This window comes from Balaenoptera borealis, assembly GCF_965194805.1.
Source record: "Balaenoptera borealis genome assembly, chromosome: 12".
Taxonomy (NCBI): Eukaryota; Metazoa; Chordata; class Mammalia; order Artiodactyla; family Balaenopteridae; genus Balaenoptera; species Balaenoptera borealis.
The window spans coordinates 88631036-88645768 of NC_138869.1; the positions used below are offsets into that span (position 1 = coordinate 88631036).

Below are 14733 nucleotides of genomic sequence, written 5' to 3' on the forward strand. Positions count from 1 at the left end.
TATTTATAGTACCTAAGGGGAAGTGATTGGGCGAGAAAAATGTTTAAATATTACGTTACAGGCTCTGATTGGTCTACATTGAAACTTTACAACAACCGTGCAGTTTCATTGGCCACTACGTTATATCCTCGGCTCTTTCCAAATTGTTTTTTTGTTCTTTTCCGCACACGATTTTCATGAGAATGCAATGCCTTGAGCGTTACCTTTTCGAAAAAACAGACCTTAACTTCATTGGTACTGTAGTTCTGTATATTTATTTAGGTTCTGGGGGGGAGGGGAGATTGAGGGAATATTGCCCTAATGTACTCTACATTCCCTGCTCGATAACCCGATAACGGATTATAAATTTCCAAAACCATTTCACAAAAAAAGTAATCCCTCTGTAACGCTTAAACTGACTGAGAAACTTCTTTGAAACCTACAAGATGTAAACTCAAGCATAATAAAATCAAACTAGCATTTCCAGAAATATTTCCTGTAACAAGGCACTTTTTTGTTAAGTGTTTATGCTCTGACTTTACACTTGGAACTTCCTGAAACTTAAGTTTTCTAAAGTTTAGAATATATTTAGCCGGGTACAACGCCGGACACAATCACGCCATGCACGACGTCTCAGAAGTTCACCTATGAGGAGCAGGCGATGGACTAGGGCCTATGAATGGATTACGGACCGAAACGAGGACAGTTTAATATTGCCAACAACTGATCCTATACGTCATGTAAAATAGTCGACTTTATGAACACCGAATGAGAACCTTTTATACGAAGAGGCGGTAACCCAGATTCTACCTTCTGATTGGCTAAGTTTATTATACTGGGTAGCCATTAAGAAAGGAGATATAGCATCCTTCATTTGCATGGAGCGTTTCTATTGCATTTGAAGCTGTTTAACCCGTTGGGCACGGGAGGTACAAATTATTATCTAAATAAGGAAATGCTGCATGCATATTTTCTCTTTTAAAAGCTTTGTTTGATTAGAAGCCATGTTTATTACTCTAAGAAAAATTTATGTCTTTCCAGAAATTTTCACCTACGAAACCTTCAGCTTGGAGAAAGATTGTATACCTGTGTTATAAATGACTTTCCTCCAAACTAAGACGCATAGTTCCAACTGTTCTTTTTCAAGTTCTTAGAAATTACATAATGCATTTTGTAAATACAGACTCTCAAGAAAACAAGTAACAAAGGGTGGTAAAGAAGATGGACGAATCGTGCGTCTGGAACCCTTACATTATTGGCCACAAGCCGGAAACAAGCTCTTATGTTGTTTGAGGGCTACCAGGGAAGCGCCGGTTACTGAGGCCCGTACGGACTTGTTTGAAAACCGCAGCCGCGCGCGCGGGAATGGCTCGTCATTGCATTCTCCCTGCTGCTAGAAGATCCCAGGGCAGAATTGTGAGGGGATGTCATCCAGAACGGGGCTGTGAGAGGGGCATTTTATTCTTTCAGTAGTTAGCCTGATTCGCAGTCTGAAGTCGTTTTAGCATTGTTGACGCTTTTACAACCACAAACAAGTTCTAAAATGTTATCCCCGGGCTGTGCTTCCACACTAAAGCAACGTATCCCCCACCCTCGCCCCGACACCCACACCCACACTTCCCCGCGTGCAATGCCTGTCCGGGAACAATTCAGTCCACCCAGTGTTTACTTGATGTTTCTCTTGTGCTAGCTGTTGAGCTTGGGATATGTTGTGAGGATGAAAAGGGGTCGAAAGTTCGTTAAGTGCATTAGACTGTAGAAGCAAGTTGCAATTACAGAAATTGCGTGCTGTTTTCCACCGGTGCAGCTTGAGTGTTAATTGCGGTGTTAGCCAGTTCTTTTGCTTTCTACAATTCTTTGCCCCAAATAGATGCACGCTGGTTCAGACCAAGGGCACCGGCGTCTCGGGTCTACCACACATCACTCAGCGCTGCCAGGAAAGGCAATGGCATCGATGAGAACTTGTCCCAAACCTGCAGACCAGGCCTACATCCCCTCGCTTTCTGCTCTCCCTCCCCAGTCACTCAAGACACGTTTTGCATTTATTGCAGATTAGAAACAAATGTCCTTTTGACATTGCTTCCTAGAGGCGAGGTTTCACGTGAAACTCCTTGGATTCTTACGTGATTGCCTTCTTTACAGCTCTTTCCCACCCCACCTCCCCCTAGGAAAAAGCCCTGCTTTTTTAAAGAGAAGTAGCACCCTCTGATGGTAATGGGCGGCAGAGCCGTACCCTTCCCTGCCTAGTATTTCTGTCTCCATTAGGCGACCGGCGCGGGGGATGGGGGGAGGAGGGGGGCAGGGTGCTGTCTGGGTGCCTCAGTGCAAGCGGCAGGGAAGAAGGCCTATAGGCCCCAGCGGCCGGCATTGGCCTTCGGAGACCCGGCGGGGCGCGCAGGGGGCGCTAGGGTGCCGGGGGCGGGCGCCAGCGCGCACCAATCACAGCTCAGCCTCGCCCTATAAATACCGCGCGCTGGAGCCGCTCGAGTTTTACTGCTTTGTCAGGTCTTAGTCGTTTGTTTAGTCTTTCTTTGCTTCCGTCATGTCCGAGACCGCACCGCCCGTTCCAGCTGCTTCCACTGTCCCCGAGAAGCCTTCAGCTGGCAGGAAAGCGAAGAAGCCTGTGAAGGCTGCAGCAGGCGCCAAGAAGAAATCCGCGGGTCCTTCAGTCTCGGAGCTGATTGTGCAGGCCGTTTCTTCTTCTAAGGAGCGCAGCGGCGTGTCCTTGGCTGCGCTCAAGAAGGCGCTGGCGGCCGCCGGCTACGACGTGGAGAAGAACAACAGCCGTATCAAGCTGGGCCTTAGGAGCCTGGTGAGCAAAGGCACTCTGGTGCAGACCAAGGGCACCGGCGCCTCGGGGTCTTTCAAGCTCAACAAGAGAGTAGCTTCGGTGGATAGCAAGCCCAGCGCCACAAAGGCGACAGCGAAAGCGAAGGTAACAAGTTCTTCTAAGAAGCCCAAGAAGGCCACCGGGGCGGCTGCTGGCAAAAAAGGTGTCAAGACTCCGAAGAAGGCTAAAAAGCCTGCGGCGACAAAGAAGTCCTCCAAGAGTCCCAAGAAGTCCAGGGTTGTGAAGCCTAAAAAAATAGGTAAGAGTCCTGCTAAAGCCAAGGCTGTGAAACCCAAAGCGGCCAAAGCGAAGGTGACCAAGCCAAAGACTGCCGCCAAGCCCAAGAAGGCAGCACCGAAGAAAAAGTAAAAGTCCCACTTGGAAGCTGCTTCCAATAACCCAACGGCTCTTTTAAGAGCCACCCACTTATTTCAGGGAAAGAGCTTTTAAGTACACAGCTCTCCTGTCTTACAAGTTTCATAAATTTCAGCCCCCATGCAAATGCAGTGTGTTTAAGCCAATCCTTGCTCCACGTCAGACTTCTTTTGAGGTTAAGTTAAATTCTCGCTGTGGGATTTGTAAATTGATTCCTGAGGAAGCTGGTGTTTTTGTTTTGGTCTCCCAAGTGATTTAAACTTCAACGCTCAGGAGCTTATTTCCCTAGTCCCGTTTTAACCTGAAGCTTACATCTCTACCTGTACGTTAGAAATATCTGGGGGAGCTTTTTGAACCGATTCTGAAGTCCCACACCCCAAACATTCGTCCTCAGTGGTAACTACCTGTAACTGCGATTGAACCCGTGGCTGAGGCTGGGTCCGTGTACTATGTGCTCGTTTGTCTACTCAACATTTCCCTGGCGTTCTCTGCGAGACCAAAGTGGGGACATTATGTCCTTGGGCAATATTGCTAAATCGGCTTTTTCCAAAATTGGGTGGCCCTGAAAAATGCTTTTGAGATGTGGCTCAAGAGCTGTCTGACCTTGGGAATGACGGTGATCCTCTGGCTTACATGGCACTCAGATTGGTGTCCTTGAGCTCACCAGGTAGGCCTCACACGCCTCCTGCAGCGACATCACAGTCGGGCTCTGACCTTGCAGATCGTCCATGCTCGGCGACTTACCCTGGGTCCATTTGCAGGTTGTCAGCTAGTCCTGGTTTCTCTTTATAGAAACAGAACTGCCCTGATTGGATAATATTTGAAGCTCCCACTCTGTGCCTAACTAGATCGTATTTCTCCGCCTGCAGGGTTTTCAACCCTGGTGCGCTGCACCACGTTAAATACTCTGGGACACTTTCATAGAATTGCCCCTTTAAGCTTTTGAAATTTTAATTCTGGGATTCATTTTAATAACGTCTTTTTTCACATCCGAGAAAAAAAAAGTACCATATGTTGAGCCAGGTTTACTCACTTTCACTTAATGAAGCTCAATTAGTTGTAAAACTTTTACATATGTGCATACAAATTCTTTAATAGTCAATTGTTTTATGTTTTGTCTTTTTTTCCCCATTGTTTTGCATGGCTCCTTGCATCCCCTTAATGTCTGCCTTACTGTCACTTCACACCCCTACTCCCCTTCCCCAAACAGGTATGTAGCTATTCATGTTTTCCTTTGAATTCAGTCTTTTACATACACTTATCCATAAACATGCATGATTGTTTTCTTTTTCTGGTAGGGTTTTATTATTATTTACAAAATGGCGATATATACGCTTCTCTGCTTTTCTCTTAACCCTAAAGGAAATCCTTTCAAGTCAAATCTTTTTTTTTTTAATGTCCTGCATGTGGAGTAGAATAATTTATTCATCCATTTCATATTGATAAGTATTGACGTCTCTATTTACAACTGCTGAGCATGGTGCAATAAACAATAGAATTCCAAAGCTGAAATTGCTAGATTAGTTAGAGTGTATTTTAAATTTCAGTTGGCCCTGACATAGCCTGAAAATGGCTCCCCCTCCTGCATTCCAACCATCAGGGTGTGATCTCATTAATTTCTGCCAGTCTAAAGGGGGTAAAATTATTTCACATTGTCACTTTGATTTGCATTACCATGACCACCAGTGCATCCTTTCTTTAGGTTTATTGGCCATTTGAATAAGCTTTTCAGAGAATTTCCATTTATATATCTGTTAATTTTTCATTAGGCAGTTTGTCTTTTTCCTGCCTAATTGTGTTTTTTATATGATAGAAAAATGAACCTTATACTTACCACCTGTGTTGCAGATAGTTTTCTACTCTTGGCTTTTATCTCTATATTTCCTTTGTTTATGGTATATTTTCCATTTATATGTATTATATAAAATTTATTAGATATATATAAAATTTGAATATTAGACATTTTAATCACAAATGTATCTTTTATAGCTTCTAGATCTCCACTCTTGGTTTAGAAACTGAATCCCACCCCTCCATTATTTATTCACCTCCTAGCTCTTCTTCTAAAATTGTTTGCTTCTTAAAAAATGTTTACTTTCTAATCCATCTAGAATTTGTTTTATGTAGTTTAAGATAGAATCCAAGTTTACATCCTTCCAGATGGATGGCCAGTTGTTTTAACACCATTTGTTAAATAATCCATTCACTCCTCACACTGAACTGAAATATATCATTTTTGTTATTTATTAAATTCTTATATAATGAGATCTATTTCTGTATTCTCATTCTTTTCTACTGTTCTCTCTGTATGAGTCATGTGTCCTTCTCAATTCTATTCCTAATTAATTTATTTCCTTGTTTCTATTGTGAATGGAATACTCATTTCCTATATTTAGGTCTTACTGCTAGGAAGGAAAAAATGTATTGATATGTTATATCCAGCAAACTTACTAATTTCTATAATTCTACTTCCTTTACTCCTTAAACTGAGAGCCCCTTGAGTTTTTCCTAGTCATTAGCAAAATAATTTTAACTTTTTTTGTTTTCCTTAAATGTGAATACCAAGCATTTAATTTTCTTTTTGTATAGCATTTGCTAAGAATTTCCAAAATAAAGTTGAATAATATTTTTAGGAGGCATCCCTTTTTAGTTCTTGGTTTTCATTAGCATGGTATTAAGTGTTGTCCTTTAGAATAATATCTGTTATTAACTTTTTGTATCTCCATTATATTTAAATGGTTACCTTCAATTCCTATTTTACTTTAAAAAAAAATTTTTAATGGCTGCCGTACTTCATGTATTGATATAATCATATGGTTTTTCTCTTTTAATTTGTTCAGTGCTTTCTTAGATGTTAAGCCCTCAAACTCAATGTGGCTGAAAGAATGAGATGAGTTTTCCTAAGACGGTCATCTATAAGAGAGAAGCAAGTGTGTTGTGGTGGAGTTGGGGGAGAGTGAATCAGAAATTCTGTTGTGAAATTTGCAGAGTCCAAGAGATTACCAAGTGGATAAGGGAGTAATCAACTGGGTTCAAATGTTGATGATAGACTGAAGTGATTAGAAGCCTGAGAATAGTTCCTTGATGTAGCAGTATGGAGGTCAGTAGTTTTGACAAGAGTAGTTTTGGGGAGGATGGAGTTGAATTAAGATGGAGTCATTGGTCTATGGATGGCATTTAAAGTCATGAGACTTGGTGAGGTCACCAAGGGGGCGACTGAGGTAGAGAAGAATATAAAGAAAGGGGAAAGGACAGAGGAGACCTGGCCCTGATTATTTATCATCCATAAATCTGAATCATTATTCTACCTCTTTGTGCTTCCATTTGCTTATTTAAAAGCAAAACGGTTAGATTAGAGTAGTGTTTTTCATGGCCTGTTAGGAATAGAATCGACTAGAACATATTAGAGTGTGCACATTGTAAGGATAAATACGGCTTCCTGGAATTTAGGCTTCAGACACTTATGTTGTTAGGCATATGCGTGTACGTTCTGGGTCATAAAGAAGAAAGCATATCTTATTGGGGTTACAATCAAAGAAGTCTGAAACCCAGTGGTTAACATGCTCTTTATGGTCTTTTACAATTCCAGGAGTCTATTGTTTTGATGTTCTGACCACAGAATTATATCAGCTCTAACATCCATGTAAGCGGAGACAGACTTGAAATCAATCTCATTGATTGTCTGAGAGATCTTCTGAGACAAGTAGGTAAGAGTGGTGACACAGAAATTATATTCTTTACTAATAATTGGTTTGATTATCCCTGCCTGTGGGGTTTTTTGAAAGAAAAGAGAAAAGAGAGGGACAGAGAAAAGAACAGAAGGTTATATGACTTCCAGAACAACTGAAGACCAGTGGGGCCTCCTTAAGAAGATATAAACCATAAATAAGGGGTTTTGCTGTGTAAGATGTACAATAATAACACATAAAAGAAAAAAAAAAAAAAAAAAAGATGAAGGGAGAACTCTCTCATCTTGATGCTACAAGTTTTATTGTATCCTATGTGGCCAAAGTAAAAACGGGGAATATTGGGAGAGGAGAAGGGAATTTGTTCTTTTCTTTATACCATAACATATTTTTCAGCTCTTCAACAATGTGCCCATGTAGAAAACTATAATTATTCTGCATATAAAAACAGAACTGGATTAAAAAAGAAGTACTAACTCCTAAATAGTAAAATGGCGGCCTTGCAAATACCCACAGTATTCCACTGTGCGATGCTACATAGTTTATTTCACCAGTCACCTATTGCTGGATTCTTAAAAATTTAGTTAACAACAATTACATAATCATTTTCAAGTGTGTCTCAAAAGTAGGTCCTCAGAAGTGGGATTTCTATTTCAAAGGGTGAAAAGTAACATTGCAAATAACAGGGCATGGTAAAAGTATAACAATGGAAGCTTAAAAACAAATACAAATACCTAAAGACAAGAATGTTACTAGATTTCAACTATCATGGGTCACATCTTTTTTAATTTTATTTTTTAATAAATAATTTGATTCAAAAATCAAAACCGTATGAAAAGATATGCACCTAGAAGTCAAGTTCCACACCACTGTCCCTGACGACACAGTTCCCCTTCCACTATTTCTTTATGCAAATAGAAATGAAAAATATATATACTCTTCCTTCTCACCCTTTCATAGGATAATATATACATGTTCTCTACCATTGGTTCGCTTAGCAGTATGTCCTGGAGCTGTGCCTACAACAGGAAACAGAGGTCTTCCTTTTTCTTTCCATGGGTACATGATATTCATTGTGTAAAGGAACAACGGTTTATTCTGGTTTCAGAAGCTCTCTATATATTAGCGAGATTAGCCCTTTATAGTAAGAGTTGCAAAATATTTTTTTCAGATAGTCATTTGTCGTTTAACTTTGATTATGATAAAATTTGTTATGCAGCCTTTTTATTTTTACGTAATTGAATTTACCAATATTTTCTTTCATGGCTTTTGGATTTTGAGTAATATTTAGAAAGGTCTTTCCCACTTCAAGAATCAAAGGAATTCGCCTATATTTTCTTTAAGCACTTCTGGCTTTTTGTTTTGTTTCGCTTTTATGTTTCAATCTTTGATCTACTTGAAGTTCCTTCCTGGTGTTTTACAAATGGCTATCTAGTTGTCTCAGCACTATTTAAAAAGTCCATCTTTACTCCTAGTGATTAGAAATGCTTTCTTTATTGGATACAAAATTCCTGTATTATTTGTCTATTTCTAGACTTTCTATTCTGTTGTGTCAGTCTTTCTGTTAAGCACTAATACCACATTGTTTTAATTGAGAATTGATGATCCTTTATAAAATATGAATAAGATCATCCACTCTTCCTGTTCTTATTTTTCAATTATAGGGCAATTGTAGGACAATTCCAGCTTTTCAAAGAACTGTGGAATTCTTAGAGCTAGAAAAGCCTTGGAAGTCATTTAGTTTTTGTTTCTGCCAGGGAAAATTCTGTAGGAACTAACGTGCTCTCTGAACTCCACCCCACAGCATCTCCTTACCAGCTATTAAAGGCCAATAATACCTTAAGGGTAGTACGCTTTTACGTCAAATCTATACTGAGCCATGGTCAATGCAAAAAAGTGAGAAGAAAGGGGAGTACGTTTTATAATTTGTAGGTGCTCTCTTTGAACTAATTTATCACTTCTTCCTCTAAACTCTCTGGAGGGTCACGATGCTTCCCTTTCCACATGGGAACTCCTAACTACAAAGGGAGTATGTAAGGAAGTAGGTGAAATATTCTCATTCCAGTGCCTAGGAAGACGATGTAGGTTTGGTAAACAGCCACTCTCTGCCACACTTCTGTATGTTTCTGTTTTTTAAAGGCTCATTCACTTATTTGTTGACTCTTCAGAGAGAGGGCAAAGTCCAAGTGTGCAAGCCTAGACAATGTGTAGGTTGAATTATGTCCCACCCACCCCCCCTTCCCCCAAAAGTTATGTTTAAATCATAACCCCCATTGCTTCAGAATGTAACCTTATTTGGAAATAGGGTGGTTGCAAATGTAATTCAGTTAAAATGAGGCCACGGTTGAATAGAAAGGGCCCCTCTGATTGGCAATTCCTCGTAGACCAGCTCCGGCCAGTTCGCGGAACGCAGGGAGGCCTCGACTCCATCCTGAGGCCGCCCGGCCCCCCGTCCCACCTGCCACCCGCCCGCCAATGTGGAAGGGAGGCCGCAGCCCAAGGGCAGTCCCCAGGGGTCCTGCCGCCCGCCCGCCCTGCTTTAGCTAGGGGGACACACGTGGCCCGAGTGGGGGTGGGACCTTGAACGCCCCCAGGACCCGCATCTGGAGAGAAGTGAGAGTGCCCCGTGGAGGGGGGGAGGTGCTGAAGTTATCTTGTGGCTCGTCTGGGGTGTGGTGGGCCTGGGTAAGGCCAAGAAGTGACACCTGGCGACACTCCCCGGGGAGAAGACCCTTCAGCGTCACCTACAGAACCGCAGGATGTCAGTCCTCTGCCTGAGCTCCCCTCCCTCACGTCCACATCCCTTTTTAATTTGTCTGGAGCAGGCCAGTCTTCAGTAAGTAATTTAAAAGCTCTCTAGGTACCGGAATTTGCTTCAAGGGTTGAGAACCACTGATCTGGGCGGAGCCCCTCACAGTAGTGAATGTTGTTTCTTCGTCGATCTCTAAAACTGAGTTAATATTTTTCTTGAGTAATGGTAGGCCCAGAGAAAGAATTGAATTACCCAGGATTCCACAAAGAATGTGATGGTGGCCCAAGAATTCCTCTTCAGCAGGTCAGAAGTATAAAAGTGCTTTGCAATCATTATATAAATTAACAAAAATCCTGTTTATTGTGTTGTATACCTAGTGCTTTGTGCCTGAGCACTTCTCACTACAAACTGGGATTACTGCCCCACTATTACACTTGAGGAAGCGGATGGAGGCACAGAGGGGTGGTGTCACTTGTCCACTTGTAAGTAAAATCAGAAATTGGACATAGATCTGGCTGGACCATAGAAAGGTGGAAATTTCTATTTTTAAACTTTACCTAATATCTTTAATGGATTACAGGATGTCCAGAGAACTAAAACAGGAACTCAGGAGTGGCATCAAGATTGAAAAAAGGAAAAAAACCAGTCCCATCCTCAGAGAACCTAGAGAAAAGAGACACAGGGAGACTGATGGTGGAGATACAAGATGTGAGAAAGAGAAGGAGCTCTGAAGACTGGAGGCCCTGCCCATGAATTGGAGTGATGAGCGGACACCCAGTTCCTGGAATATGACAGATTGGATCATTTTTACTTGTCCAGGGCCATCAGGATAAACTCAAGGAGATTAGCATAGTCTCTTGGCCACAAGCTAATTAATATGCTAATCAAGCACCTTCTTGAACAACGATCGCTGTCTTCCTTATTCCTGGTGAAGAAGGGACTTTTTTGGGGTGAAGAGCCTATGTGCAGAGCTTCCTGCATTTCCAATCCCAGCTGCCTGATAACGCCGTTCCCTCCCTGAGAGTCCCAGAGAACCGGTGCACAGACTCCACTTGAGGCTGTTGGTGTGAGTGGGCGTGAGAGGCAAGGCTGAGAGAGGAGGATATGAGGAGCCATTCTCACAGAATCCCAGGCACTGAGGCTGTTTGTGTGGATGAAGAAAGTGCAATTATTGATGGCGCTGAGAGCTCTAATAGACCTTGTCTTTGGGGAGAAACTGGTGCTGAATCTATGGAGGACCAGGGACTCAGAATGTCTCTGCATCTCTGTCCCTCCTTAATTTAGATTTTGAGGCTGTATGCAGCAAATTTCTTATGATAGATTGCAAAACTTGTTCTAAATTTATCTCATCCTATTGCTCGTTACAATGTGACATTGTAGCTCCTCTCATCAAGAGGTGGAGTTTATATCTCTGTCCATTGAATCTGGGCTTGGCCAAGTGATTTAACAAATGTGACCTGAGCAGATGCTTGAAAAGAGCCTGGCACATTGCAGCTTGTCCCCGTCTTGGTTCTCCGACAGCCCTGAAACACCCATGTTATGAAAGAGACTGAGCTTGTCTGCTGGAGAATGAAGCACCCAGTCAACAGCCTACCAACTGCCAGACTTGCAGGTGAGGCCATCCTATATTACCCAATGCCAGCTGACTCTCCAGTTGATAGAGGCACAGGAGAAGAACCAGCAGAATTCAACCCTGACTACACGAACCACCAGCTGACCTACAGAATTGTAAGTGAATAAATGGTAGTAGTTTTAAGCAAATAAGTTTTGGGGTGGTTTGATACTCATCAAAAATTGACATGTGCTTAGTGAATGGCCATGAATTAGTCTTCTAGGGCAGTGACAGCTTTGCCTGTCCTTCAGGAGAAGCAACCATGCTTCTGCAGCAAATCCCAGATGCATCCAGTTCCTTGTTCTCTCCCCTCCCCCTCCTTTTTTTTGTTTTTCATTTTTATATCCCTCCCTTTCCTACGTTAGGAAACAGAAGTGGGGATTAATGAAGTGGTCTAGGCTCCAGTGATGTTTTCACCTGCAAACTTTAGCATTCTCCATTCCCATCTCCTCGGAAAGATTCTCCCATCTGATTCACCAGCCCATAGTTTTCCACATTATCAAAGCCCCTCCAGGTTCCCAGCTCCTGGAGGGGTTGGCTGATGACAGTGAGAGTTATGGAAACAGAAGAGGTGGGTAGGGGAAGTGGGGGAAAGGGAAAGAGGGAGATAAGAATATATCAATAGTATTTTAAATAAATGTTCATATACTGTGACTTAGAAACTTTCTTTCAAAAACCCACCCTGAGGAAAACAAGAGAAGTGAAAACCTACTTACATACAATGATGTTCATTTGAACATAAGTTATAATTGCAAGAAACAACCTAAGCGTATGTGCAATTAGATCACTACAGTCGTTTAAAACCACATATTAGCATGTTTAATGCCATAGGGGAATGCTCACACTGAGAAAAACATGCAAGATCAAATATATGTATGGGGAAGGTGATTTACCACCACAGTAGGAGTGTTCATTCCTTAGAACTGAGAGTATAATTTATTGTATTTTACAGTATTCCATAATAAATATCTGTTAATTTAATCATTTAATATCTATATCTTTCTATACATATATTTATATATAGAAAGCGGACAAGAGTGGGGGAGGTAGCAGTGGTTGCTGTCTCTGAAAAGTTGAGCTCAGATCTGGTTGTGGGTGAAGGTGGTAACTAAGATGTGACCCCAGAATGCAGGGTGCTGGCACAGGGAAGGTGGAAAAGGCAGTCACAGGTGCATTCCTGACCTGGTTCCCACTTTGAGCACTTGCTTTCATTTCCCTGGATGTCCTCTGAGGCACTGTGTAGATGGGGTCTCAGAATTGTTCGTCTGAAGCTCATCTGGTTGAAGCTTTATCCATCCACACCATTTCCTCTTCAGTTGAAGTTTTACTCCTGGGATGTTAATTCTCTAACACTTCCTGTCTGCCAAGCTGGTGATCCAAATGAGCTCACCCAGCTTCAGAAAAAGCTGGGAAAGACTACTCTGAACCTAGAACACATTATGCTCAAAGGCTCTTGGACCAGAATGACCTTGGCATTGTCTAGGACCGAAGAGAAGGCCACTGTATATGGAAAATGAGAAGTGGGAAGAACAGATTATTAATCCAGGATGGCAAGGTCTGTGGGGCCAGAATTTGCCTTCTAGGCCGTTATAAGGAGTTTAGACGTTACCTGAGAACAGACTCTTTCTGTGTCAGTTGGACTGTTTATGTTCCTCTGCCTCCCTCAGTTGCTATCCTGTCTGTCATTCCTGCTGTTCCCTGCCTGTCTGTGTCTCTGGTCCTCTGCCGCAGCACCACGTACACTACACATACCTGACCCTTCGTGCAATTACAGGGGGAGGGGGTGTCAAAAAAGTATGAGGAAGGGGCACCAGAGGGCCCTCTTCTTTTGTTTCCTGGCTAAATATGTACCAGATGCTGAGGGTTTTCCAGACTGGACACGTGAGACATTAGGCTGGGTGGTTGTGGGAGCCGCACTCCCTGTAGCTCTCTGATGAATCTTGCTCAGAATTCTAACAACGTAGAGCTAAGCTGCCCGAGTTCATGTACTGCCTCACCAAGGTGGAAGGTGGCTTTGGACTAAGTTCTGCCTAATGGGATGCAAGCAGAAGGTTGTAGGGTAGGTAGTAAAAGATAGCTCTTGGATACATGCCCTTTGCTCAACTTCTGTATCTCTTTCTCCATCTTACCTCTTGGAATGAAGGTGTGATGCCTGGAGCTTTAGAAGCTGTCTTGGATCCTAGGGATGGTGGGAGGGTTGCTGGAAGGCTTGGCGATTTTGTGGAGTTGCCATACCAGCCCTGGACTTTCTGGATTTCCTGCACTTCCCCATCTGGACTGCCTTTACATGAGGGAGACATGAACTTGTTTCAGCCACTATCCTTTTGGGTTTTCTATTCTATAGAACTTAATTGAGTCTTCAGTGGTCCAATGAGTTGCTATCCTTAAAAAAAAATGCAGTCATAAATCCATCTGCTCTTTATTTGTTTTGCTTTTTTTCCCTTATTTAATTGGAATTCTGTAACTTTCTGAATTTCACTTCTACGTATTAGTCTGTTTAGATTTTCTTTCCCCTTCTTCGGTCAGTTAGGTCTTTTAGTTTCTTTTTTAAAAAGTCACTTAGTCAAGATTTTCAGTTTTATATGCACATAATTCTTCAAATTGTTCTCAAAATTATCTCCAGTATATGCTTTTTCATGTTTCCATTTTTTCCGTATTCTCCTTTTTAAAAAATCTTTATTAGAGCAGCCAATGGTTTATCTAATACAGTAGAACTTTTAACCCATAAGGACAAGTAGGACTTATTTTTCTTTCTATAACTTGCCTGCACCACAATCAACTTGTAATTTTATCTTTATTATCCTATGGTTTCCAAAGATTTATTTTGTTAATTAAAAATTTTTTTTTTCTTTAGTTGAATGGTTATCATTATTTTTTCTTGGTCAGCAATTTAAGTGTTTAGGGACATAGAATTTTCTCTGAGCAAAGCATGCTAGGCCCTGCCACCGTTTTAAGGAGGCCACCCCTCACTGGACAGGACTATACTTGGATAAGACAGGACTGCAGGGCACCTAGAGGTAGAGATGAACTTCGCAATATCCAGATGGTGCCTTCATTTATCCTGCACGAAGGCGGGGTCTCTCAGTTATCCAGTGGGTCTGAGGCTCCAGAGTGGGTACGTGTGCTTGGACTATGGGGACAGAGAACAAATAACATTGGGGTTGCTTGTATAGGGGAGGAAACAATCATTTTCCTCTACCCATCTTAGGTTCTCCAACTAGGAACCTGTAAATTAGACTAACAAGAGAAAAACAGTAAGTTTATTAACATGTTGTGAACAACATATGTATGTGTGTGTATATATATATATATATATATATATATATATATATATACACACACATATACATGAATACACACACACACACACACACACACACACACACACACACATTGGCCTCTTCCCTTGGTTCCTAGTACAGAGCTCCTAAATCCCTTGGAACTTCCTAGGTGATAGGAATGTCTCTTGCTCTAATGAGGCAACTCTTGGTGGGCTCCT

The 14733-nt window shown here is 41.9% G+C and overlaps 2 protein-coding genes across 4 annotated transcripts in view; both read left to right on the forward strand.

Moving 5' to 3' along the window:
• Window positions 1–2439: 2439 nt before the first annotated feature.
• Window positions 2440–9064, forward strand: H1-1 (H1.1 linker histone, cluster member). The gene is made up of 2 exons (XM_082346429.1): window positions 2440–3068; window positions 6774–9064. Exons 1-2 carry the CDS (start codon window positions 2522–2524, stop codon window positions 6818–6820), a joined length of 594 nt encoding a protein of 197 aa, XP_082202555.1. The 5' UTR covers window positions 2440–2521; the 3' UTR covers window positions 6821–9064.
• Window positions 9065–9436: 372 nt separating this feature from the next.
• SLC17A2 (solute carrier family 17 member 2) overlaps window positions 9437–14733 on the forward strand; it is a 69691-nt gene continuing 64394 nt past the window's right edge. For 2 of the 3 annotated variants that reach the window (XM_082346363.1, XM_082346365.1), the window contains exon 1: window positions 9437–11350. In XM_082346363.1, the coding sequence (XP_082202489.1) occupies window positions 11162–11350 (189 nt within the window). In that variant the 5' untranslated portion in view covers window positions 9437–11161. The remainder of the gene's footprint in view (window positions 11351–14733) is intronic. The other variant, XM_082346364.1, reaches the window with a different exon arrangement.

Excerpts from the sequence above, each read along its gene's own strand:
- H1-1 (XM_082346429.1), top strand. The coding sequence starts at position 2,522 with ATGTCCGAGACCGCACCGCCCGTTCCAGCTGCTTCCACTGTCCCCGAG. Across the intron at positions 3,069-6,773 it reads TGTGAAGCCTAAAAAAATAG|GAGTCTATTGTTTTGATGTT; the intron begins GTAAGAGTCCTG and ends TTACAATTCCAG.